At 35.3% G+C, this 27,243-nt stretch overlaps 1 protein-coding gene across 1 annotated transcript in view; it reads right to left on the bottom strand.

Annotated features, from left to right (window-relative positions):
* Window positions 1–1,977: 1,977 nt before the first annotated feature.
* SLC13A1 (solute carrier family 13 member 1) overlaps window positions 1,978–27,243 on the bottom strand; it is a 96,474-nt gene continuing 71,208 nt past the window's right edge. Inside the window, 8 exon segments of the mRNA XM_007982770.3 lie at window positions 1,978–3,132; window positions 4,915–5,052; window positions 6,536–6,697; window positions 10,608–10,717; window positions 13,047–13,153; window positions 16,287–16,388; window positions 16,817–16,915; window positions 21,872–21,991. Coding sequence (XP_007980961.3) covers window positions 2,995–3,132; window positions 4,915–5,052; window positions 6,536–6,697; window positions 10,608–10,717; window positions 13,047–13,153; window positions 16,287–16,388; window positions 16,817–16,915; window positions 21,872–21,991 — 976 coding nt within the window. The 3' untranslated portion in view covers window positions 1,978–2,994.

A 27,243-nucleotide genomic window follows, 5' to 3' on the forward strand; every position in this document is an offset into this window, starting at 1 on the left:
TTACTTCTTGATTAATATGGTCTTGCCTCTATAATGGGGGCCTGGGATTTTGGTATTGCATTCCCAAAACTTACCTAGTAAGTTTTTACTGAACAATTTGATTCATCTAGAAATAACATGATTAATACTGCCCTGGAGTAATAATTTTAACTATTTCATTTTTTAGATTATGCTAGAATAATAAAACTGACACAGTTTGTTCAACTTTACTGTAGCATTCCTAATCCAATCCTTCCCCTACTAGAATTTTTAAAAAACATTTCATTTGGTAAAATCCACATACTCAAGCAAAAATAAAATTCATTAACTAAACCAATAAAATTTTAGAACAGAAATGCCATCACAAAGACTCTTATATTTAGCCATGATAGAGATACAGTAATATATCTAATACTCTTTTACACATAATAATACATGGTACACATGTCAAGATACAATCAACGTGCCATGATATCGTTTTGTCAGTATTTGCTAATTATATTCATTAGTACTACTGTCTAAAATTATGTACCTCCCAGGCTGGAAAAAGAAAGCTTTGGACACCATGGTGAAAATATTACACACATCTGAGAGAAAAGAAGTCTGGACTGTAGAGATGCTGACTTGTACAGCAGCAGTTGAGGTGAGTGAAAGATATACATATGCCAGTGCAGCCTTCCAAGTGCCTGTATGAACAGACAGTAAGTAGGCACTTAGTACAATTGCTGCTATTATCTAGACAAGATCCAATCCTAAAGAAGATGTTGAAATTCAAAGTGACAAAGATTTCTAGTTAACCTCTAAGTAATGATTAAGATAATGACAAAAACACTATCTACCATAGAGTGGCAGGACAAAGGATTTTTGATCATCTGTTTAGAATTGCTTCTGGAAACTTTCAAAGACAGTATGCAACTCTCAAAATAAAAGAACTTGACAACTTTAATGTAAATGGAACAAATGTGAAATGGGTCATTTAAGTTATTTTTGATATGTCAAACATAAAGCTGTGGTAAGAGAACTATACCACTCAATTGAACAAATTTTCACTAAGTATTATTTTTCATATACTCAGCTGGCAGCTGTTGGAAGTAATTCATTAAAGTTATCCAAGCTGAAATATTTACATTATTTTATTGAGACCAAAACTTACTCATTATAATTTGAAAAGTCATTTTATTTTTTCGTAATAAAAATGCATCCATGATCTGACACAATTCAGCAGTGATAAATTGAATGACTAGAAAAAAGCAGAAATGTAATAAATACTACAGATTATAAATACATGTGTAAAATATGATAAAGGAACAAGTGAATAGAATAAACATAGAAGAGGTATACAAAGCAGCAATATTATAATTTAAGCTTTACATGGACAAATTTTTCTTTGAAAAAATGATTAATTTTTTGCATTGGCCTATTAATAAATATAGATACATAATGAACATGGACAATTAATAATGTATATGTTAAAAAGAAATATTATTTTAAAAACTCTCTTTACTATATTTAGTTTCAAGAATAAGTTTGTAAATAATCTTGTTTGAATAAAAAATGACAAGGTCAGTAACATCTAGAAAGTGCCAATAAAAATTAAAAATAGCAAAGGTTTATTTTTTGCTTCGTCTTTCGTTGTATTTTTAGTGTGTGAATTGCTATGGTATAACATCTGCATCTTTTGCTAACTGTGCACATTACTCTGTTTTTGATCATTTTTCCTTTAGGTGAATTTTGGAATGCCAATAGCACTTACTATTTTAAAAATTTATTTATTGATATAGAATATTTGTACATATTTTGGGGATGTATATGATATTTTGATACCTGTACACCATGTGTAATGGTCACATCAGGGTAATTGGAAACTCACTCTTTTTCACATTCTGACTTCTAGAAGACTATTCTTATCCTACTTTTGTTTAAATGTTTAGTTTTTTTCTTTTTGATTTGCTCTTAAATGATTTATTTTTCTCTTTTGTAATATGTCAGCAGTTTTCATTCTTATTCTTTTTTTCCTTATTTTTTTCCTTTTTTCATTGCACTGTTTACATAATGGAGTTATGTGATTTTTCTATGTCTGTATACACAGTGATAATTCATTTAGATTTCTACATCTCTTTATTTTTAACATATGACATTATGCATTTCTGAACTAAGATAAACACTTAAGCAAAGTTGTTACTCATATACAAAACTGTGTTAATAGTTTTATAGTGTTTAGTTTTCCTTTCTAACAATACTGTATTAATAGTGCAAATCATAGCAAGCCTTATCCATAGCTCTACAAAATGAATTTCTCAGTGTGCCAATATCATAAAAGTATGAATTATATTACTCTAACTGTAGAGTTCAGTAGAAATAAATCTTATCTATAAGTTTTCTGTTATTTAGTATATTCAGCCATAATTTTGGAATTACTGCTTCAATCTCAACTTTCATATTACATGTATATATTAAGAATAATCCAATTGGATTTTTTAAATGAGGAAGTGCACATATCATTTAGATTAAACTTTTCTCTGTGTCACCAGATGACCATGGCTTTGATTTCTCAGCAAATTCTCTTGAACAACACTGCAGAAATAATTTATCCAAGTACCGAATTAACTTGTATATCTTATTTTCTATTTTTAGTTTCATGGGAAGTTTCTGAAATAATAAATTGCATTTAAAATGTTACATTGAATTCCAGCTGTAAGATGAAACAAATGCTCTAATCTCTTTAAAGGTCAAGTTATAAATTATTCTTATGATGAAGCAAGTTGCAGATGGTTCATGAGCAAAATCTCAAACGTGGGCTTCTTGATGAAGGCACATAGATGGTCTTTAGTTGCACCGCAATAACAAATATTGACTCTGAGTTATAACAGCAGGTTTCCGGTATTCATGGGAATTGCAGCAGCTATACCATAACTGATTTAAATTTGTGTCATTAGTTATTTACAGCCACATTTTACAGTCAACTATTAATGCCTTCCAGAAACTACCACAAGATAGTCAGAACTTTTGTGCTTATTATGGCATGGTCTCATTACTCATAGCAGGAGCCCACGAAGGGTAAGTGTAGAGGTCAAACATGGGTACAATCCAGGTACATATGCCAAGCATAACCACAGCAACACCAACAATGTTGACACCAAGTCCAGCTTTAACCTTGAACAGGAAAAAGTATAAATGTCAGTGTCCCAAAAGAAAGCCTACAGGAGATTAGAATCCTGTTGTAGGAAGTATATGCTGGATTTACATGCATCCTAAATGGTTAGTAAAAATTGCCATTTTTTAAAAATTGTACTTTAAGTTCTAGGGTACATGTGCACAACGTGCAGGTTTGTTACATATGTATACATGTGCCATGTTGGTGTGTTGCACCCATTAACTCATCATTTCTTAAATCCAGGGGTTCTTCTCCATTCATAGCAAGAGAAAAATCTGTCCCTAACTAAACATCATTGAGTTGAAGACTCTCAGAGAAGTTCCTCTTAGGAATACACCTAAGTAATTCTGATTAGAGGAAAATCGCTTAGAAATCTGCCATTTCATGTTAAATCAGAATTTCAGTTTTGTGGTTTTATATTTCAATGAATAAGATTCAGGACACCATATGACAACTGTATCTTTTATATTTGCTCAACATGATTATTAATTTAACCTTAATATCTTTCTTAGCGTTCTCATGGTTTTAGCTCTTATATCATTATTCTACAGTCCATTAAACAATCTCAGAGTTGCTTTGTATCTATTAAAATAAAAATTGGCAAACTACTGCCCTTGATTTGTTTTGGTAAATAAAGTTTTATTGGACCACAACTATGCTTATTTGTTTACATATTTTCTTTGCTTTCATGATACAATGGCAGAGTTGAGTAGTTGTGACAGAGATGGCCCCACAGAGCCTCAAATATCATCTGCCCTTTTACAGAGAGAATGTGCTTACTCCTGCATTCTCTGCATTAAAACATGGAACTCTGAAGCAAAAGAGGAATACCGAGCAAGGATGATAACAGATGCCCTCTTCCCTGTCCATGCAAGCCAGCCACTTGTTTATCTCAGAATCCTAGTTTTATCCTTTTTAATACACATACATCAGGCATTACTTATATTGTATTGTGCACATTTTCCTTACCAAATGGATGTTATGTTATTTTTGTGTACAGGCAGTTCTAGAATGTTTATGTTGCAGGGGCTTAGGAGCAGCAGTCTGTGTGAAAGAAAGGGAGCTGGGATTTGCCTTGAAACTGTATTTTGCATAGGAAGCTCACTGAATTTACTTTGGCTATAATATCGTTTGGGTTGGTTTGGAAATAGGTGATGAAGATGTAGAAACTACTAGAATATTCTCAAGCCAGTTCTTATAAAGTACTGAATATTCTGCAAGTATTTTTGTATTTGGCAAAAATGTGCATGCTTTATCAGTGAAATTCTTCATTATTATTTGCTTGTGTTTTCATGTTAGGTCCTGATATTGAAATCAAAACAAGAAAGATACTTTTTCATCAGTCAGGCACTGACCCCGTGTCTCATTCAGAGGAAATGCTGGTCGCATAAATGTTTGTGATAGCAAACTACAGTGTTGTTTTGGTTGCTGGATTTCTTTAACCCTGTTTCTCCCTTTTGCCTAGATCAGTTTGGATTCTAGTGTTGACTTGTAAGTTTACGCTGTCGTGTGGAGCATGTTCAGTGCTCTTTTCCTTCTTCCAAAGCATTACTGATGCATTCAACATCTCTGTTTGTGACCTTAAATTTTAATGGCATGTTCACTTCTGATTATCACTCTTGAAAATAATTCTATGATTAGTCATGCACACCCCTTCATAAACAGAACTCAGGCCGTGCTTTTCCTGGTGGTTGACTGGTGTTTAAAAGGGAAGATAATTCAAGACATGGCACACACCAAGATGTGTGTTGGTTCTGATAGTACTTTTTCAGCTAACTCACCATGTCAATGACTTTCAGATGACCATATGAAAAGACAATAGCATTGGGTGGATTTGCTACTGGTAGGAGGAATGCAAACGAAGTACATAGAGTAGAAGGTATCAGAATATAAAGAGGGTTCACGTGAATGGCTTCAGCCTGTTGTAAGAGATAAAAAGGAGTCTAAGTAAAATTTTGAAGGTAGACACCAAACATAAAAAAATGAACAAATGTATTACAATAAGCCTTCCCAGAAGCAGGTTGAAACATAATGACATAAAATTATACACATTATTACAGTTATAACTTGAAGAATATTTTTAGGAAAATACCTCATCCTCTTATTGTTTGTATAGTTATGGATGCCCACTTAAACATTATAGTCCAGTTCGTTTAGAAAATAAAATATTATTTATTCCGGAAACTAAATAAAAAAAGCAACCATTTATTACTTATCTACTGCTAGGTGCTGTGCTAAATGTTTACATACATGTATATATTCATATAGTTACACATAATATAGTTCATATATAATATATAATATAATAAATGTCATATATATATTGAATTTTTATAATGATCTTATGAGATGGTTACTATAACCTCAAATAACATAAAGAAACGGAGGCCCAGAGAGGCTAAACTAACTTGTCCGAGCATGCAGCTGGTGAGCAACAGAGCTCAAGTAGGTTCTCAAGTCCCTGTGGCTCTAGCACTTCTCATTACACTACTAACTTTACTGCCTCTGTGATATATGCAATTCAAGATTTGCTTAGGGATCATCACATAGGAAGGTTACTACTATTCTTAAATCAACACATAATTTTCTAATTGTTCCATGTTGAGAACAATTAGAAAAAACAACAGAAAAAAATACAAAATGATATTGTACCAATATACACAGCCTACGTTTTTTTCTACTTTCAATCTGCAGCTTAAGAACACCAACATATGACCTTTGAGCTTGTAGTGGCACAATTCCAGAAAGACAATCCTTCTTAATTTAAAGTGCTTTCCTTTCACCAAACCCATCCATCCCAGTAAGAAAAACATTTTACTTAAAGCTGTTTCTTGTAATTGCTACCTAAATGGAGAAAAGAAGAAAAGACATTCTTTCCCTCTCTCTCTCTCTCGGCAAACCCCTTACTTTTAAAAAAATTATCCCCTGGGCAGTAGAAAACTGTGTCTAAAGATATTTAAGGCTGAAGCCTGAAGTGTGAGCCTAGTTTTTCATTCATTTGCAAATCACTTATGTTAACCACTTCTCAGAAATTTAGGAACAATGTTTGAGAGGCAAAAGTGTCAGTGGTAGAGATCTAAATACTTAAGTTACCAGCAAACACTGAATTCCACGTCTTATATCTGCAATGGATCTCGTCTGACCCTCTCTCTTATTTATAAAGGAAAAAGCTGGACTGAGAAAAAGTAACATCACGCTGCTTGAACATGAAAACTTAAAAACAGTTACCTAGAATGAAGATCCTCTGAAAACATTAATACAAATAAAGATCACCCTATAAGTTACTTATGGGAGGCCCATTTAGATAAAAAAGGGTTCCATATCACAGCATGAGAACCAGCATTCCAAAGCAGAACACTGCTCTTAATGAAGAGTAAAAATGGGGATAAATGAGATACTCACCAATGGAGATAATATTGGGAGAAGGAGTGTAATGGTAGCTGGATTGCTGGCTACCTCAGTTAAAGATGTGACCATCAAAGAAGATATCAGAATTATTAGCCATACTGGTAATGAACCCAGAGGAGATAATTTATTTCCTATCCAATTAGATAATCCGGACTCCTAAAAAATAAATTTGCAATATTTGTTATTCATGAATAATTCTTTGTAATCAGATACAATAAAATCCATAAAAAGCATTATTTGCTTTGAAAACTCACTTTCTAAAATATAATTTTAATCTCTCATTTTTCTGTGGTTTGATAGGTCTGGGTGGCTTTGGTAGGAAGGAGCTGTTGCTTAGTCTTATTTTAACACTATGAACATAGTTTAGGTTTGAAATGTATTCCCACTTTTTTCAATTACATTTTAATTTTATCTAATTTATATATGTGGATATTTTAATAGATCATATAGAGGGCTTTAAGAGAAGAGCAACTCTTCTGATTTACCTCTCTCTATTCCTAAGTTATATTCTGCAGAGGCAACAACTTTCAACCCTTATTAGCCACTTATAACTAGCTATATTTAGGTATTCATAGTTACCTTTTAAAATAATATTTTAATTATGATTTTTTGCTTACTTTTAAAATTTAGACATTATTTACTGACTTTCTAATATGTGATAATTCAGCTCTCTTACACCATCCACCAAACACATATTTTTTGTTTCTTCATTCTTCCACACTCACATATTAACATTTTTGGTTAAATCAATATTTAATGTTTACCACTATGATTAAATAAATATTGTTCATAGCTACACCACTTAGCATACTATCAGTACATTTACTCTACTCTTCCTTCCCCACAAGAAATAACTATCTCATCATTTTGCTCGCTTAGTTTTCCAAGTACCTATCACTAATTCATCTGAAATTAAAACTAAAAAACTCCCCACAAATAGATAAACATATCAAGTAATTGGTGTCTTTTCATGTTCCCTCACAGCAATATCTATTCTGGAATATTTCTTCCTCCTGCTCCATTTGGCTTAGTTTAAATCTTTAAATTTATTCTTTAAATCCCTTTAAATCTATTCAACTGTTGTTGTTCTGGGACCCCTCTTTACTATCATATTATGACTTTCCTTCTCCTCCCCACTTTGTGGGAATCATTTTTTAATCTACTCTTTTGCATTGGGGAAGCACTTCCTTTTATAACTTCCTGAGAATTGGTAATAAGAGTCTTTGTATGCCTGAAAACCTTTTGCTTTTCTTTTCCCACTGTTCTTATTGTTTTGCATTTGTAGAATTCTAGGTTCAAAATAATTATAACTCCACACTTTTAAGCCATTACTCCATTTCCTGTGGTTTCCAGTTGGATTCTTTAGAAGCCTGATCATATTCTACTCTTTGATTCATTATACATGGTGCAGAAAAACTGGCTATACTCAGATTAGCAAGTATGTTGTTCTGTGTTCCTCCCTACATAGAAGGGAAAATCCTCCTTTTGTGAAATTTCAATGAGCTATTGCATGTATGAATCTTTATGATAACTAGAAGTGGCATGAGAAATACTCTAATTACAAGCAGTATGTTCTGAGATCAAAAGCTGGCACAGAAATTCCCAGATGTGAGTACCAGATATCATGCATGGTTTTGGCTTGTATTTTTGTTTATCTGCTTGTTTTTGCCTATGACTTTTAGGTAGAAAAAGATTATCCACCATTTTAGTCACATTGACAAAAATTAATCCTAGAATAGGTATACTTTAAGAATAGATTTTATCTATGTCTAATTAGATGTGGAAATGATTATACTACATATTGTTTCCCCTACCTGTAGGCCACTGAAATCGTATCTTCATCCCCATGGTTCCAAAGTTCTACATAAAGTGCTTTGGTGTTGGGTACTTAGTAGCTCTCTCAGTCCAGAATCTCAAAGTCTCTAGCTCTAAGAAATTTCTTTTGTTGTTTTGTGGAAATGTTCTTCTGTTCTATTTTTTTCTCCTTTTTTATGAAATGCCTATTAATTGACTGTTGAACATTTTGGATTTATGTTCTAATGTTCTTATCTCTTTGTGAGCCAGTGTCTCATTGGCTCAATTTTGCTACAAAGTAAATCTCAATTTTCTATCAGGGAGGATAGAGAACAACAGCAGGACTGGGGAAAGTATCTGGGAGGCCCATAGATTCTTATACACTTTTTAAACCATCCTCCAAATTCAGCTCTGGCTTTTAGTCTAGCTTTCAGAGCTATCTGTTGCCTCCAATTCCTGAGGTCTGCCAGGATGCTACAGATAACCAGCATATTTCTTGTTGGCTCTTCGTTTTGCCAGCCTATATGTTTCATATTTCACTATTTTTCTATTTGTACAAAGTCAGTTCCTCTCAAATGTCCTCTTTCCATGTTCTAAATATGATCAACATTTCTTGCCTTTTCTTGTCCCTGTCATATAGTCTTTATGGATTGACATGTTTTTATTGTTATTGCAATTTTAGCGGAGATCTGAAATAAAAAATAAATCCTTCATGGTTAACCTAGGAGAGAAAATTTTAGGAATGTATGAAAATTGAAGAGGAGATATTCACTGATAAGAATTTGAAACTGTCTGTCTGCTCATGAGAAAGAAATCATGTTAAAACAAAAACCAAGGGGCATTTAAGAGAAAAGTAATTGCAATGAGGTGAATTCCACAGTAGTTGCTGTTTCACTGTTCTGTTCCCAACTAGAAAGGTTATCTGGTTCTGGACACTTGCCAGACTAATTACAATTTGGAATAAAAGTTTTGAAAAATAATTGCCTCCAAATTTTTACAGTCCAGTTTTTAGGGGCATATTTGTCCATAGCCATACCCTTGAAGCTCATGGCTTCAATCTGGCCACTTAGAGGTAGAGTTATACTGGGTATCCTGTAGACATTTGGCTCTGTATACTGAGATTTTTATAGCAAACTAGACCTCCCTCTCTGGGTTCTCAAATTCTTCTACTGAGAGAACCCTGTGCATCAGACTGAGTCCACACCTTTTCATTTCCTCAGATTTGTATGCTAGGGTCTGGCTGATGCTTTCAAAATCACTTTGAGTGTCTAGGATCCAATCCAGACACATAATTCTGTGCTGAAAAATTGTCAATAAAGTTAGAAGCAAAGGAGTATTTTCTAGTAAGTTACTCCTCTTCTTCAGGAAGAAGAGGAGAGACAGTGATTTGTCTTGAGAAGTATAGAAATTTAACCTCCTGGAAGTCAAAGGGCTGAACATGGAACCTCTCTCACCATTCTGTTCAATTTGATGACATGGAAGGAAATGGAAGAGCCATAAGCTTTGAATATTTCAAATAAGTCTATGAAAACCAGAATGAATGGTTTTTAATTAATGTAGGAGTAATTAATTTTCATGGAATTTTGGGAGAAGATAATTTTCTTCCAACAACTCTACAAAGACCAGGGCAATTACAAGGGATGAGGGCCTTCTCAAACTGTTGTTTGTATCAACTGGATAGATAGGTCAAATAAAGTCAACCAACATCTCATGGTGTTTTTATTTCTTCCTAAGAGTAGATGTAATATAATGTTAGAAAGGGTTATGTGAATTTTTCTCCAGACTTTATTCAATAAACATTTACTAAGTATCTTTAATGCTAATATTATTTCTTATTCTCTTTTTTATTTAACAGCAAATAGCATCATGATATACTGAAGTCCAAGAGCTACTCAAATTCATCATGAAATAAGGTAAAGGCATAAGCAAACAAAAAGTATATTTCACTAGGAGTCACTTTACATATTTTCATATACATTTTTCCTTACTAGTCTTCTAATACTATTTCATGAATTTAAAATTTTAATCTTTTTTTATTATTTCTTTTGACATTCTTGAGCACTATAAAAACTATATTTTTTGCTTGCAGCCTGTAACATTTCTTGAACTCTGAACTCACCTCATTTGTGTGGTATATTCACGGAATAGCTAGCAAAAGTTGCAACATTAAAGTGACAGAGTGAAATTGAATATGCCCAAAGATTGAATGTCTCTGTGCTCTTCTTTTGAACAGTCTAGTTAATTGTTAAATATCTTACACACAGAGTATTACCTCACAGCCATCTGCCAGGGCAAACCCTCCACCAACAAGAATGGCTATATCCCAGGGCATGAATGACTGGAATTCTTTCCAAGTAATCAGTGGAGAGTAATCAAAAGCAACTGCAAAACAAAAATCCTACAGTTACACATTGCTTAAAATATTACAATATGACATTTACTTCAGCATCCTAAGTAGCCATCTTACAGGAAGTTTGTAATAATCCTATATTGTTTTTAAAGAGGGGAATTAATCTGGAGTTTGAGTAATTTCCACCTGGACTAGATGGAACATTCTACTATAAAAAAGAAAAAAACTCTATAACTTAGAAAAATCCTTCTCATAATATTATAGAATATATTTCAATAAATTATAACATTGTCACTTATCATTGTACTCATTCATTCACTCACTCATTCATTTATTCATTCCACTAACATCTTTGCCAACTGTGAATAGCACAGTGTATTAGACTATAGTATTCTTTGCTATGCAAAATGTCCATAATATTCCATTGGTTCTAAGAGCATCTTGTAGCATTTTAATTATATCCATTAATATTTGAACATTTTATTAGATTTTTAGTCATAAGGAGGATCATGACAGATTCACCAAGATTTCAGTTTAAAAATAATTCAGGATTCAGATTAAATAAAGTATTATTTGTGAGGTCCTTAAAGTGCTTACAAAAGGATTATCATAAAAATTTCTCTTTCGGCTTCTGACCTCTCCATTGCTTTGTTGATAAATAAGTTCATTTGAGGACATATTCTGCCCATTTAACATGTGTATAACAGGCAGCCTTCTACATGTTAAGATTTTAAGTTTACTAATCAGCTTCTTTCCTATCACCTTCCCCCAATTCCAGACCAAACTCATCCTCACTGATGACTGAAATTATGTCACCAGGTTTCTTACTTTAAGGTCATTTATCTTGTTAAAATGTAAACATCTCTGAAATGTACCTCTTATTTAAAATTTAACATATTATGTATTATTTGTCATTTTTAAGTCTTCTATGAATGAGTTTAGCAGGGAGAAGAGGTTTTGAAGAATGAGAGGAGAGAGAAAGGTGGGTAGTAGCAAGTCTCTTTCTAAGGGAGGGAATTCAGATGTGGAAACCAGGGAAGCTAAAGCCAAACATGGATTCCTCAGACTTGCCACCACCGGACCTCAGGGCTTTAACTGCAATGGTCAGAGTCCTTGGGGTCTCATAGGAATCAATGCTCCATATTGCATCACCTCCTTAACACACATTGAGATATTCTAATCTCAAGTGAAAAACAAAATACATTTGTTTCTTTGCTGTGCTGGTCACATATGTCCTGGAAATCTGATACATTAGTCATTTATGGATTCTGACAAGAGTCAGGTGGGCCAACACAACTACATAAATCCCAGTTCCATCCCCATAAGAACAAACAAAACCACAAGTCTACTAGTTTATTTCCAGACAATTACAAATTAGTTGTCCCACCTTGACAAGATAGGAATCTGACTACTCAAAACATGCTGTGTTGTAAAGCAAAGACATGGATGAATCCTGTGTTTAAAAAGTGAGTGTGTGTGTGTGTGTGCGTGTTGAGAGGATGGTATGCTCAGGCAGATGTGCACACTTCTTTGTTCATGTGTTGTAAATACAATGAATGCTGTTGCGGAATACCTTTTCTTTATTTTTATTACTATCATTATTTTTAGAGACCGAGTCTCCCTCTGTTGCCCAGAGCAGTGGCACAACCATAGCTCACTACAGCCTCCAACTCCTGGGCTCAAGTGATCCTCCTGCGTTGGCCTCCAGAGTAGCTAGGACTACAGGTGTGTGCCACCACACCTGGCTAATTTTTTAAATTTTTTGAAAGAGCTAGGGTCTCACCATGCTGCCGAGGCTTGTTTCAAACTACTGGCCTCAAGTGATCCTCCTGCCTCAGTCTCCCAAAGTGCTGTGATTGCAGGTGTGAGCCACCACACGAGGCCCTTTTATTTCAGCTGTGATCCTAGGATATGGCTGTATGAGGTCGATTTAGCTTTTGTTCCAGAACTACTTTGAGAATGTAAATAATCTTTCTCTTGAAATTCATCACCTTTTTAGATCCTCTGCATTTATTACCAAGGTATGAAGCAGTGTCTTCCAATTTCTTTTTCCTATGTTTGCCAATAGTAAGATTAATTTTGAAATGGGTTTACCATGGGTCAAATAGTATTGCTTGTAGCAGAGCCCTAGCCATGATACAAAAGGAAATCTACTTCTCACTTTTGCAAAGATGATCTGTCTTGCAGGTGGAAGACGTGCTGGCTTGAAGATAGCATTGCAGTTTGCAAATAGGGCATGCTAGGCCAGGGGTTGTGCCAGCATAGACTTTCTTTCTGCTCTAGGTGCCAAGTGAAACCAATGGAATTTTATAATTTTTGCTCTTCTGTTAAATTTATGCAGAATTATAAATGATACTCAACCAATTTCTCCTGTAGGTGTAGTTTTTGTCAATTTCTTAGCTGGAATGAGAAAGAATAGCAGCCCTATAAGTAAAGCAACAGTTGAATCTGTAGCAAAACCAGGGTACCTGTAAAACGGACATATACGTATATTAAAAATAGCATCAAGAACTTAAATGAGCTAAAACACCAATTTTGCTAATAACATATCAGTAGTAGGTTATTATCAGTATTAGGTGGTGTAGGTTATTTATTCTCGATAATCTGCCCTAAAATATATAGATTCCCAATTAAATGACATAGCACTAAAAACTATAATCTCAGACCGTAGTCCTATTGTTCCCGTATGTCTCTTCTTATTTTCAATACCACGTATACACATACTGACATACTAGGCCAAAGTGGCAAATTTCCCTTTTAGATAAGCTTACAATTTGTTAAACAATTTCTTCTTTGAATTATTTAATAATTATATTGATCAAGATTTGAAGTTGAAACATTGCTAGAGCAGAGAAAGCCCCATGTAATTGATTTATAGCATCCTTCTATTAAATTGTGGCAAGGCATGATGTTTCTGTGATCCCCTAAAACTCTTCTATAAATTGTGAAAAGGAATTGATCTGTTTTCTGAGATATCACACCTGCTTCTGTGGTTATAGGCTCTAACTATATCATACAAACGAAAACAACCTACTTAATGCTTTGTACCCCATGAAATTCAATCAAGAATATTAATTGTTGGAGTGGTTTAGCCCATGCTCACAAATGATCACTGTATAAATTAAGACTGATTCAGGAACAGATGGGGTCTTAGAATCACCAGACCATTGTAACAAATAAGACAGCTTCCCAGAAGTCTCAACAGTAAAGAACCTGGAGACCAGGTGTAACTGAAACAGGCATTAATAATTATAATTTAGTTTTAAAAGTCAGCAATATTAACTAGTGCATTTCTGTAGCCTGAGAAGAAACATGTACCATGCTAAAGATTCTTTTACTATCTTGTAACTCAGTAATGTGTACACACTACAGAAGCTTCTCTACTTCTATAATTTACTTGAAAAATCCAAAAAGCCAAACAAATGCCATATCTTTCTCAATCTAGCAATTTTTAAAGCAGTCTAGTTTCTTTAAGTGTAGACATATTTTCTTTCATTATTAGTTAAAAATCTACTGTACCATAATTTATCCTACAAACTGGACAGATACTTATAATTTTATTATACCTTGTTTCTTTTATTTCAGTATAATTTTTGGTTGAATTTTTGGCAAATTGGGCCAGGCATCATGTAACCAGATTTTGTTTTATATAAAAAGACACATTGAATTCAGTCCAGGTACAAACAGATGGAATGAAAACATTAGGTGGTAGCTATAAATCTTGATATATCATGTTAGCTTTAGAAATTCTTAATGCCTGAAACTCTACATAACAAATATATCCTACAAAATATATACATTAAATTAAATCAAGGCATAAATACTGAAATAATTTATTTTCAAAGTACTTTAAAAACTATTCTTATCATATTATAACTTATATTTAATTTGTCAGGAAGGCAGTTAGTTTGTCTCAGCATTAGAAACTATTAAGCTTATGCAAATTTTATTTGTTTTGGGTTTGTCAATTAGATTTATATTTTAAAATCCCATCCTCTCTCAAACCTTTGTTCCTTTCCTATTGTTTTCTCTCAGAATTGTAGGTGGCATGAGTGCCTGCTCATAGCCAATACACTGCTTTCCTTCTACAAACAAAACATCTCCTGTTTCCTCCTATAAGAAACAGAAATTAGAAGCTGATTATATTGAATTTCCTATTGGGATTTCTGCCTGGGCTTTATTAACTATCATCTGATTTCATTTAATTCTTACACACTGGTGTTTAGATAAAGACTCTCCCTGTCTAGGATGACAGATGTTGGATTTTAAAAGGGGAAAGCATTATTTTTTATATTGATCTAGATCCTACCATAAAACCACAAAGTACTAATTAAATATTACATAATAATTTGATTTAAATAATTGGATATCTAAACTTCTCAAAAAAAGAAGTTTTATTTCTAAGGGAATCAAACAGTTTATAAAAATGAAGCCGATCCTTTAAAACATACCACCATATTGCATTGCTTGACTTGTGTGGTCATTAGGAATTTGGGTTCAGACTTCGCACCCTTTAGAAACATTGGCAATGCCTATAAAACCAGAAGGTTCTGATTCAAGGAGGGAAGAATTTCTTTATTCTATGTGGGCAAAATACATATGACCTAAACAATTTTGGTTTATACCCCAAAATACAAAAAAAAAAATTATTTTTTGCTGGGGAATGTGAGATAGGAAGTTCAAGTAAGACATGTGCTGAATTTGGAAATTAGAGTAGTTCAGTGAAAGATCGGGAATACAAATCTCACAACCAAATTATTTATTTTGACATGTAGGATGGTCCTTAATTTAGAAAATTATGCTATACTCTTCCCCCTCACTTTACACGACTCAGCAATTGACTACTGGTGTATAAGACACTGAGATATAAAATTAACTCTGACCTAGCTTCTAGCATCAGCTTTTAAAATCAGTCTTATTATTTCTTCAGAAATTCCTTATCTGTGAAATGGAGGCTGGGCTGAACTTATAGTGAACCAGTGCAAAAATGTAAATAAATGAAGAAAAAGACAAGATATTAAACCAAACAAATAGTCCTCCATAGAATTAAAAAACAAAGTGGGTAAAAATCACATAATATAAATTTATATCAGATTATTAAGAGGCATTGGGTGGTACTTATTTCACATAATAACACTAGTATAGCACTTCCTATAGGGAGAAGGCCAGCACTATTCTAAATGCTATAATTATCTCCATCTTACAGATGAAGACACTGAGAATTAAGTGACTTGTCTAAAGTAAGTGGATGAATCAGGAATGGAACCCAAGCAGTGTGGCTCTGAAATCTATGCTCCCTACCACCACAGAACATAGCCTTTCTGCATATTAGATTTCTAATTTTGTAGGGATGGGAATAATTTTGTCTAATGGACTTTGCCTTTTAGTAACAGAGTAAGTAGTATGGTTATGCTTCCTGTGCTCTTATCCTAGATCTCATTCCTTATAATTTTTTTCCTGAAAATATTAGAATTTAAAATATCTTTTCAAGGGAAAGAAAGAAAAATATCTCATCCAATCTTTCAGAATTACAGGAACCACACAGGAGAGAAGCAGAGTATAAAACAGGAAGGCCTGACAAACATAGCATGCAAAACTTACTCTGAAAAAAGTACAGACCAACCAGGAACAAATCCAGGATCTCTACTAAACCATAGCAGAGCCATTAGAATGAAGAGGACCAAGGTCACAATTTCTTGATACCTGTAGAAAAATTCCAACGGCATCATTTCTTATTTTCTAAGTCAGGACATTTGTAGAAACTCCTTGGGCTATTGTCAGGAGTGAGCTCAGTAGAACACTAAACACTGTAAGAACTAGATGGGTCAATAATTTGAGAGCATCAGTGCAGTTTGAAAAAGCCCTTACTCCTCTTTGGGGTCTCTCAGCTTCTTTTCATTTTACCTGGCAAATTTTAGTTAGCAGGGTATGTGTTTTATCATGTTGAGTTATAGTCTGTAATCTCCATAGCTTAGCAAATTTGGGGCCCTAATCGAGTGTTATGAATATCTTGCAAGCAACTATGTGCTTGTTTGCTTTTCAACAGCTACTTGCAGTATAAACAGCATTTCTCTCTCTCTCTCTTTCTCTGTGTGTGTGTGTGTGTGTGTGTGTGTGTGTGTGTGTCTTACCTTATTGGCCCAAGCTTTTGGTATTCTTGCTTAATCACCTCAGCACAAGCTTTTTGTTGCACTGTTTTGGTTTTGCCACATTTGAACATCTCCTTAAAACTGCAAAGAATAATTCAGCCCGTAAACAAGAAATTCTTTTACTACCACCTCGCTGTAAGGAAGATATTTTTGCAAAACGTCATCATCTTCATGCAATATGAATTTCCCTTCATGCGATATGAATCTACCTGTTAATAACAGATATCTGTGCTTTTCACCTCTACCTCCATCTCCTTTTTTGAATGTCTTCTGTCTTTTCTGTTTTTGCCTGGTTTGCTCACTTTTTCATGTTCTATTTTCATTGCATATTTTCCGTGACGTCCTTTACCAATCTCTTCCTTTTTCCAAGTTATTTTGTACCATTGAAATTTTGCCATGTGCTACTTATCTCTAACTAACATTTTATTATGTACTGGATCTTATATATTTAAAATGTATTTATTGTGTATCTTGGTTGTTAATTGTTCCATGCATATAAGTTTTAGCCCACTAGTTAAATTATTTGAGGGCAGGGACAGTGACGTGATCATAGATGTTTTCTTTGGTCTGCTATCTCTGAACACTGCTACCTCTGAACATACAAAGTAAATACTTGACCCATCAATCCAATAGTACCTTTGGCAAATGTATGAGACAGTTGGGGTCAGATCCATGAATTTTCACAAAGTATGCTAAACTTGAGTTTTACACTAGTGCAGGGACTGATCATGGTCAGAGACTAGGCCTAGTCTTAGAAGTAAAATAAACTCACCTTAAATACCATTTGACCCAGCATTCCAATTACTTGGTATTTACCCAAAGGAATATAAATCATTCTGTTATAATAATACATGCATGCATATGTTCACTGCAGCACTATTCACAATAGCAAAGACATGGAATCAACGCAAATGCCTATCAGTGATAGACTGGATAAAGAAAATTGGTACATATACACTATGGAATACTATGCAGCCACAACAAGGAATGAGATCATGTCCTTTGCAGGGACATGCATGGAGCTGGAAGTCATGATCCTCAGTAAACTAACACAGTAACAGAAAACCAAACACCGCATGTTCTCACTCATAAGTGGGAGCTGAACAATGAGAACACATGGACCCAGGGAGAAGAACAACAAACACTGGGGCCTGTCAGGGGTGTGGAGGGAGGAAGAGCATCAAGATAAATAGGTAATGCATGCAGGGCTTAATATCTAGGTGATGGGTTGATAGGTGCAACAAACCATCATGGCACACGTTTGTCTGTATAACAAACCTGCACATCCTGCACATGTATCACGGAACTTAAGATAAAATTTTAAAAAGAAGTAAAACACTATTACATTTTTTCTTTAAGTTTCTCTACTCGTATGTCCTAAAAGCACCCACAACATAATCTTCCTGTTTATTTCCAATAGTAACTGCCACTTTTTATCGTTTTCAGCTGCTTGTTTTAGTGATCTCTTTCCTTACTAATTTTCTGTCCTGAAGACCAGTGTCTTCAAAACGGAACAGTTTTTGTGAAATACTGTTCTAGATGTAGATTTTTAAAAAAATTCTTCCAGAGGAAGAACGAAATGAGAAAATGGCTAGATTCTTATGGATTATCTCTTGAAATGTTTGTGAGTAGCTCAGTTAGTTTACATTTTGTGTGAGTATAGACAGAAAGGACATTTTCTTCTGTAAAATAGCTGAGGCAAGCCTATACATTCATAATCACCCTCGTGCATACACCTCAATACCTGAATGTGAGTGAATGGACAGTGCAACATTTATGATCAATTAGGAAATAATTGCTTTTTTGCAATCTCAGTTAAATTAAATTACTGACTAGTGTCAGTCTCAAACTTTTACCCCTTGTCGTGACATAAATACTACTATTGTAAGAAACTAATCTATGGGCCACCTAGGGAGCAATCTGTAGAAAATCATAGTTAAAGAAAGAGATGAGTCTCCTTAGAAACAATTTTCCACCTAGTACCTTGCATATATAGTTTATCATTTTGGTTACAGACAATAAATAGTTAAGTCGAAAGCCAAATTGGCTTTGCTACAAATGAAGGTTAATGCCTTCACAAAGGAACTGACAAAGCCTATGACAATGCATCAAACTCTCCATTTACATAAGTTCAATGGCACTGACAGATGAGCTCCTCTTCTCAGGTATGTTGGGGTCATTTATAATGGGTGAGTTAACTGTGTTAATAGCCAACACACAAATCAGAATGTATGCTAGTCTGCCAGGGGAGTGGCTGATAATTTCCATCTGTCAATCTAAAATCTCTGGAGGTAAACACCTTGGCAGACAGAAAAGGACACTGAAAAATTAGCTGGAGCATGAAGCTGTGCAGTGTCTAACAGATAGTGGACACCAAGGGGACTGTTTAAACATATCACTGATCATGATTTCCGGACTTTACCTAGTGTATGCATTTCATGGGATTTTGTTTTTCCTCATTGAGAGCACATTTCAATATATTTGCCTTTTATGTTCTTAATTTCTCCTTTTTAAGTGGTGTGCCATTTTAAAATAATGACAGTGGTTGCATATATATTTTATAAAGTCATTAAATGTAGCAATGAAGAACCTGAGACTCTTTTGACTTGGGATTGCCATCTCCTGTATCCTGCATTGCTACCTACAAAATTGAATAGTCCCCAAAGGCTTGGATTTCCTGAAAGGGGCACTTAGTATGCAGCTGGCCTCTCCCCATTGATGCCCACCTGCTGAAGTCAGTGACATTCTACACATTTGCTTCAGCAGGAGGACTGCCACATGCTGCTCCCACAATCTGGATAGAATTATTTTTTTAATCATCAGTACCATCTTCTCACTACTAATAAAACCATGGCAATTCTGGAGAAAAAGCAGAAAGAGGAATCAAGAGGGGAGACTGTCAGTCCTCATATAACTAGGAATGGAAACCATGGCCACAGGCATGGAACCTCATCTGATTTCAGCATTTTTCTTTTCTTTTCTTTTCTTTTCTTTCTTTCTTTTTTTTTTCACTTTTGTTCTTGTCACATAGGCTGGAGTGCAATGGTACAATCTTGGCTCACCACAACCTCCGCCTCCCAGGTTCAAGCGATTCTCCTGCCTCAGCCTCCTGAGTAGCTGGGATTACAGGCCTGCCACCATGCCCAGCTAATTTTTGTATTTTTGGTAGAGAAGGGGTTTCACCATGTTGGCCAGGCTGGTCTCGAACTGCTGGCCTCAGGAGATACACCCTACCAGCCTCCCAAAGCATTTCGCTTTTCAAAGGAAATATGCATAGTTGGCTTCGGTCTCTCTGGTTTGATGAATAACATGCTGTTTTATTCATAGGTCCTTGAAATTATTTAAATAAAACTTCACAAAAATAAATTTGCATTGTTTTGTTTTTCAGGAAAAAAAAATACTCAAGATTTGATATACAGCGACTTCAACTTTCTTTTAGGAGTATTGTTAAATGAGTAGAAATTACAGGCTGCATTTTAGATTTTCCTCTGGAGCCCTTCATAATTTTAAATGCTGGTTGTCATCTAAGTCATGTAACTCATTGGTACTTACGAACTACCAGCTTTGATCCCAGCCAAGATAATATTTTGAAGTTGTCTTTGAATGCATATATTTGACATTTTAGTGGCATCAGTTGGTCTCCATTGGTCAACTTTTTTTTTTTTTTTTTTTTTTTTTTACTTTGACATCTATGTGTTCAATTTAGGCCCAGATGTGTTAGAATTATAGCCTTGGAAGGGATCTAACTGATTTTCTGGGTAAATTCTATCATCTTACAATTGAAGACACTGAGACTGAGAATGGGTCTGGACTTGTAATGATCCCTTATCTGACCTCTGAGAAGCCACAATTTTATTCCTGGTCTAGTAATTCCTAAAGCAATATTCTTTCCATGGAGAGCATCCTCAGATCTTTATTGTACTTGGTATATTGAAAAGGATGTCAATTTTGGTGCTAGCATGATGCAGGAAGCCCTATTTGTCACAGTGTAAGTAGCTTGATAACCCAAGGAAATCCCCACATTAAATTAAGTGGAGGTGCAAGCCTTAAAATTCCCCTTTAACAAGCTGGACATCAGATTGAGTTATTTATGCCCTTCAATATCTTATCATCTTAGGACTCAAAGGGCACCTAGATGATTTGTTTTCTAATCTTTATTTATTTATGTATTTATTTATTTATTTAAGACAGAGTATCGCTCTGTCACCCAGGCTGGAATGCAGTGGCACGATCTCCACTCACTACAACCTCTGCCACCCAGGTTCAAGCGATTCCCCTGCCTCAGCCTCCTGAGTAGCTGGGACTACAGGTGCCTGCCACCACACCTGGCTATTTTTTGTATTTTTTTAGTAGAGATGGGATTTCACCATGTTGACCAGAATGGTTTGGATATCCTGACCACGTGATCCAACCACCTTGGGCTCCCAAAGTGCTGGAATTACAGGCATGAGCCACCGTGCCTGGCCCTAATCTTTATTTTTATTTGTTTTGTTTTTTGAGACAATTCTCTGTCGCCAAGGCTGTAGGGCAGTGGTGTGATCTCAACTTACTGCAACCTCCGCCCGGCAAGCTCAAGCAATCCTTCCACCTAGCCTCTTGAGTAGCTGGGACAAGAGGCACACACCACCGTGCCTGGGTGGTCCTTTTAGGGGGGAGGTTTTTGTTATTGTTGTTGTTGTTGTTGTTGTTTTCTGGGGGTTTTTGTTTGTTTGTTTTGGGTAGAGACAAGGTTTTGCTATGTTGTCCAGGCTGGTCTTGAACTCAGAGAGGATTGCACAAGCAATCATCCCACCTTGGCCTTTCAAAGTGCTGGGATTATAGGCATAAGTCACTGCATCTGGCCCCTTTCTAATCTTTAATTAACTCTTCCACAGTCAGTATTATTTAAATGAGATTCAAGCTTCTCCTTAAAATATGTATTTGTGTGTATTAATTTTGTAGCCTACATGGCATAGGGGAAAGAGCATCGGATAAGAAGCTAAGAACTAAGAACCTAGACACCTTTTTTAAGCCTATTACCATGAAATATTTACTTACTTGAATCCTAGGAAAAGCCACTGAAGCCAGATCCAGGATAAGAGTAGAATGATAAGAGCAGCCGGGAAGGAAAATGTAAACCATGATCCAAAGTTGAGGCAACGACAGTCAGGATAGCGTCTGTGTGAAAACATGGAGACATATTCAGGGAAGGAGAGACAGGTGGAATCATTTCAGATTGTAACAGGAAAGCAGCAGTCCACCTTTTTCCTGTGTTGCTGTCCAAGAAGGAAGTCCTGGAATATACTCATCATTAAGTAGAGTACTTTTACCCCTTATCTCCTGTCTTGATTCTGTAACTGCATAATTATCGCTGCATCCCATAAAAGCAAGAGTCAATATGTTTTGATTTTTGTTCTCTATATTTAATCTTTAAGGACATGCTTGTGGAAAAAACCCAGCGCAGTGCTTGGTACTCATTAAATGCACAAGAAATAGGTGTTCAAGAGGTGTGTGCGTTTTGTTGTCACTACTCAAATCATCAGTATATGAACAAGGAAAGACACATAAGCAGAATTGGGAACGGGTGAAAATTAATGGGACTGAATGTCTGTTCCCATTTCACCTTGGTGACTAGAATTCTTGGCCCTGTGAAAGAACTCTGATCCAGCCCAAGTCATCTCCCAAGGCTGTTTTCCCCTCTGTTTCTTCTACCTCAAAGCACAGCAACCATCGAACCAGGTATATGGTAGCTCTTTCTTCCTAGAACCAGGTGGTGCTTTGGGGCACAGTCAAATGGAATAACTCTGAGCCAGATAAAAATAATTAAAAGTTCTGAAGAAATCAACAACTTTTCTTTTTATCTTACCTAGTTATTTTTCAACTTTTAAACTCACATAATAACAACAACAACAAAAGATCAGACACTACCACAGTTTCTTTGGTAACCTCACATTCATTGTTCTAAAATGTCTCATACCAAATAAATTCTTATATAGTCATCTATTTTATAACTATGGAGAAACAATAGGAAATTTGAGAAATAGTTGTCTTTACTTTTTCTCTAAAAGCAGTAACACAGAGATAAATTTGAAAATCTGAAAAACAAAGATATACAGAAGTAATGAAAACATTGTTGGCATATTTTAATATTCTTGAAGTCATAAAATACGTAGAACTTTATAGAAATATAGATTTGCATTTTTTCTATTTGAATCATACTTTGTCTTTTATCATTTAAAAATCATGTAAGTAATAAAATATTTCATGTTATATCTATGTAGCAAATTTATTCACTTTAGAGTGTTTCTTTTTCTACTTTAAGATGGTTCTTAATAATAATGGGTCCTCAAAACTCTAGATTTCTAAGGTTTTCTATAATTTTCTTTGAGCTTATGAAAAGTTACTAATCTCCCTAGGCCCTACAATTATCTTTAGCAACTTGAGGATAATTTTTATCTACCTTGAAGAGATCCAAATATTAGCTTACATATTTATGCAATTAGAAAGTGACAAATGATAATTAAAGATGTTAGAAAATTGGCAGTGTGGTGAATGGAAAAATGCTTTATCACATCGATGAGGCTCTACTGAAAACTGTTCGTTTTTGAAAAATGTTTGTTGTCTCCAATTGGAAAATAAAGTAACGGGGGAAAAGCTGATTTCCCATTAACATTAGACTTGGATTACGGGATGACCTATGTTATTCTGTATACAACCTAACGACACTCAGGAATGCTGCTTGGATTAGGTTTAGACCCATGTCCTCAAGCCTAATTTCACTTTTCACCATCTGTGGCTCATATCCTGAAATCAGTATGCAGAGTTCTCTCTACCCACTGGAGAGAATCCTGCAAAATGTATTTGACTGAAGACGGGCTTTTCAGAATTTTTGCCTGAAGGAATAGTTTCTTTAGAAAAATGAAAGCCTGAAAAAGTTAAACTTTGTTGTTTTGTTTAGTTTAATAGTATGGAAGTATATAAACAACCACATGGGACTATGGCTCTTTAATCATAACCTTTACCCTTATACCTAGAGTGAATATTTTGAGCAAATAAAGAAATGTATGGTATACTCTAAGGATTTTCTTTTGCTGTGATGTTCCTTTTCCCACTCTTTCTCATATCCTACAAGTGAAGAGACTTCAAACATGCGTCTAAAGCAAATACAGATTTCTTCTGTCATGAACTATGCTAAGAGATTTAATTCTGATGAAATCCTTTTCTTTTACCTAACACTGGTGTCTACCAAGTGCCAGGTGCTTTCCAAGCTACTGAGGACATAGTGGTGAATGAGATTGAGCTGGTGCGGGCTCTCATGAAGTTTATGTTCAAGTAGGGAACATAGGCAATAAACAGGCAAACATATAACAAAATAGGAAATAAAGCAGAATGATGTAATAAAACGTGATTAGGGGAAGGGGGAAATTGTACATAATGTCATCAGAGAAGGTAACGTTTTAGATGAGACCTAAATAGCAAGAAGGAGCCAGTCATGTGAATAACTAGCAAACAGCATTCCAGACAGAGGAAATAGCAATTACAAAGTCCTTGAGTTAGGAATGAGTTTGTCACACTTGTGGAGAGACAGGAGACCACTGTGGCTGTGGGTAGTGAGTTAAGGTGAGTGTGACATGAAAGAAGTAGTCAATAGGGATCAGATCATATATAACCTTGTAGCCAGTCTGAAAGAATTTGGATTTTATTACAAATGCAATAAGGACTAATTGGAACATAGTAAGTTAGTAACATCACATGATCTACTTAGTAATTGACCTAAAACAGATTGGCTCCTGGATGCATTCTCAGGATTGAGGGCAACAAGAGTGGAAACAGTGTGTGATGTTCAGGATGTGGTAGGCAGAGTTCCAAAATATGACCCAAATTCCTGCCGCCTAGTGTGCATGCCCTGTACAATCTCCTCTTCTGTGTGGGTAGAATCTGGGAATATGATGAGATATCACTCCTGTGATTAGGTTGCTTAGTGAAAAGAGTGAAGGGATTTTTCCTTAGGTAATCAGAGTCCCTATCAATTGATAGAGTTACTCAAAAGCACGAACTACCCTGGGTAGGCCTAACTTAATCAGCCCTGAAGAAAAAGAGTTTCCTGCTGGCCTGAAGAAGCAAACGTCCTGTTGTCAGAGGACCGGGCCCTGTAGCAAGGGCCTGAGGGCAGCCTTTAGAAGCTGAGAGTGACCCCGTGCCAACAACCAGCAAGAAAACAGACACCTCAGTAATTAAACTGCAAGGAACTAAATTCTCCTGACAACCTCAATGAGCTTGGAGGAATACCTTGAGCCTCTATCTAGGTTACAGGTCCAGTTGCCACCCTGCTGTCAGCCTGGTAAGATCCTGAGCAAGAGCCCAGCTAACCTTTGCCTGGAGTCTTTCTGTAAAAAATTCTTAAAATTTTTAATTTTTTTTTTTTTTTTTTTTTTTTTTTTTTTTTTTTTTTTTTTTTTGAGACAGAGTCTCGCTGTGTCACCCAGGCTGGAGTGCAGTGGCGCGATCTCGGCTCACTGCAAGCTCCGCCTCCCGGGTTTTACGCCATTCTCCTGCCTCAGCCTCCGAGTAGCTGGGACTACAGGCGCCCGCCACCTCGCCCGGCTAGTTTTTTTTTTTTGTATTTTTAGTAGAGACGGGGTTTCACGGTGTTAGCCAGGATGGTCTCGATCTCCTGACCTCGTGATCCACCCGCCTCGGCCTCCCAAAGTGCTGGGATTACAGGCTTGAGCCACCGCGCCCGGCCTAAAATTTTTAATTTTTGTGGGTACATAGTTGGTGTATATATGTATGGGGTACATGAGATGTTTTGATAAAGGCATTCAACTTGTAATAATCATACCATGGAAATGGGATTATCCATCCCCTCAAGCATTTATCCTTTATGTTACAAACAATCCAATTATACTATTTTAGTTATTTTTAAATACACAATTAAATTATTAACTATAGTCACCCTGTTGTCCTATCAAATACTAGGTGTTATTCATTCTTTCTGTTAATTTTGTACCCATTAGCCATCTCCACCTTTCATCCCACACCCTATTATGCTTCCGAGTCTTGGGTCACCATTCTTCTACTGTCTATCACCATTAGTTCATTTGTTTTGATTTTAGATCCCACAAATAAGTGAGAACATGTAATGTCTTTCTGTGCCTGGTTTATTTCACTTAACATACTGACTTCCAGTTCCATTTATGTTGTTGCAAATGACAGGATCTCATTCTTTTTTATGGCTAAACAGTATTCCATTGTGTATGTGTACCACATTTTCTTTATCCATCTGTTGATGGGCACTTAGGTTGCATCCAAATCGTGGCTGTTATTAATACATACAGTATTGCAACAAACATGGGAGTGCAGATATATCTTCCAAATACTGATTTTCTCTCTTTTAGATATATACCCTGCAGTGGGATTGCTGAATCACATGGTGGATTTATTTTAGTTTTCGAGGAACTTCTGAACTGTTTTCCACACTGGTTGTACCAATAATTTACATTTCTACCAACAGTGTATGAGGGTTCCCTTTTCTCTACATCCCCACCAGCATTTGTTATTGCCTGTCTTTTGGATAAAAGCCATTTTATCTGGGGTGAGATGATACCTCATTGTAGTTTTGATTTACATTTCTCTGATGATCAATGATGTTGAATGCCTTTTCATATGCCTGTTTGCCATTCGTATGTCTTCTTTTGAGAAATATCCAAATATTTTGCCAATTTTTAATTGTATTATTAGATTTTTTCATATAGAGTTGTTTGAGCACCTTATATATTCTGGTTATTAATAATTTGTTAGATGGAAAACTTGCAAATATTTTTTCTCATTCCGTGGATTATCTGTTCATGTTGTTGATTGTTTCCTTTGCTGTGCAGAAGCTTATTAACTTGATGTGATGCTATTTGTCCATTTTTGCTTTGGTTGCCTGGACTTGTGGGGTATTATTCAAGAAATTTTTGCCCAGACCCATGTAGTAGAGAGTTTAACCAATGTTTTCTTGTAGTAGTTTCATAGTTTGAGGTCTTAGGCTTAAGTGTTTATTTTGATTTCATTTTTGTTTATGGCAAGAAATAAGGGTCTAGTTTTATTCTTCTGCATATAGATATCCAGAGTTCCCAGCACCATTTATGGAAAAGACTGCTTTTTCCCCAGTGCATGTTCTTAGCACCTTTATCAAAAATGAGTTCACTGAAGGTGTATGGATTTGTTTCTGGGTTCTGTATTCTGTTCCATTGGTCTATGTGTCTGTTTTTATACAAGTGCCATGCTGTCTTGATTACTATAGCTCTGCAGTATAATTAGAAGTCATGTAATGTGATTCTTACAGTTTTGATCTTTTTGCTAAAGATAGCTTTGACTATTCTGGTTCTTTTGTGGTTCCATATACATTTTAGATTATTTTTCTATTTCCGTGTAGAATGTCATTG

The sequence above is a fragment of the Chlorocebus sabaeus genome, chromosome 21, assembly GCF_047675955.1.
Source record: "Chlorocebus sabaeus isolate Y175 chromosome 21, mChlSab1.0.hap1, whole genome shotgun sequence".
Lineage (NCBI taxonomy): Eukaryota > Metazoa > Chordata > Mammalia > Primates > Cercopithecidae > Chlorocebus > Chlorocebus sabaeus.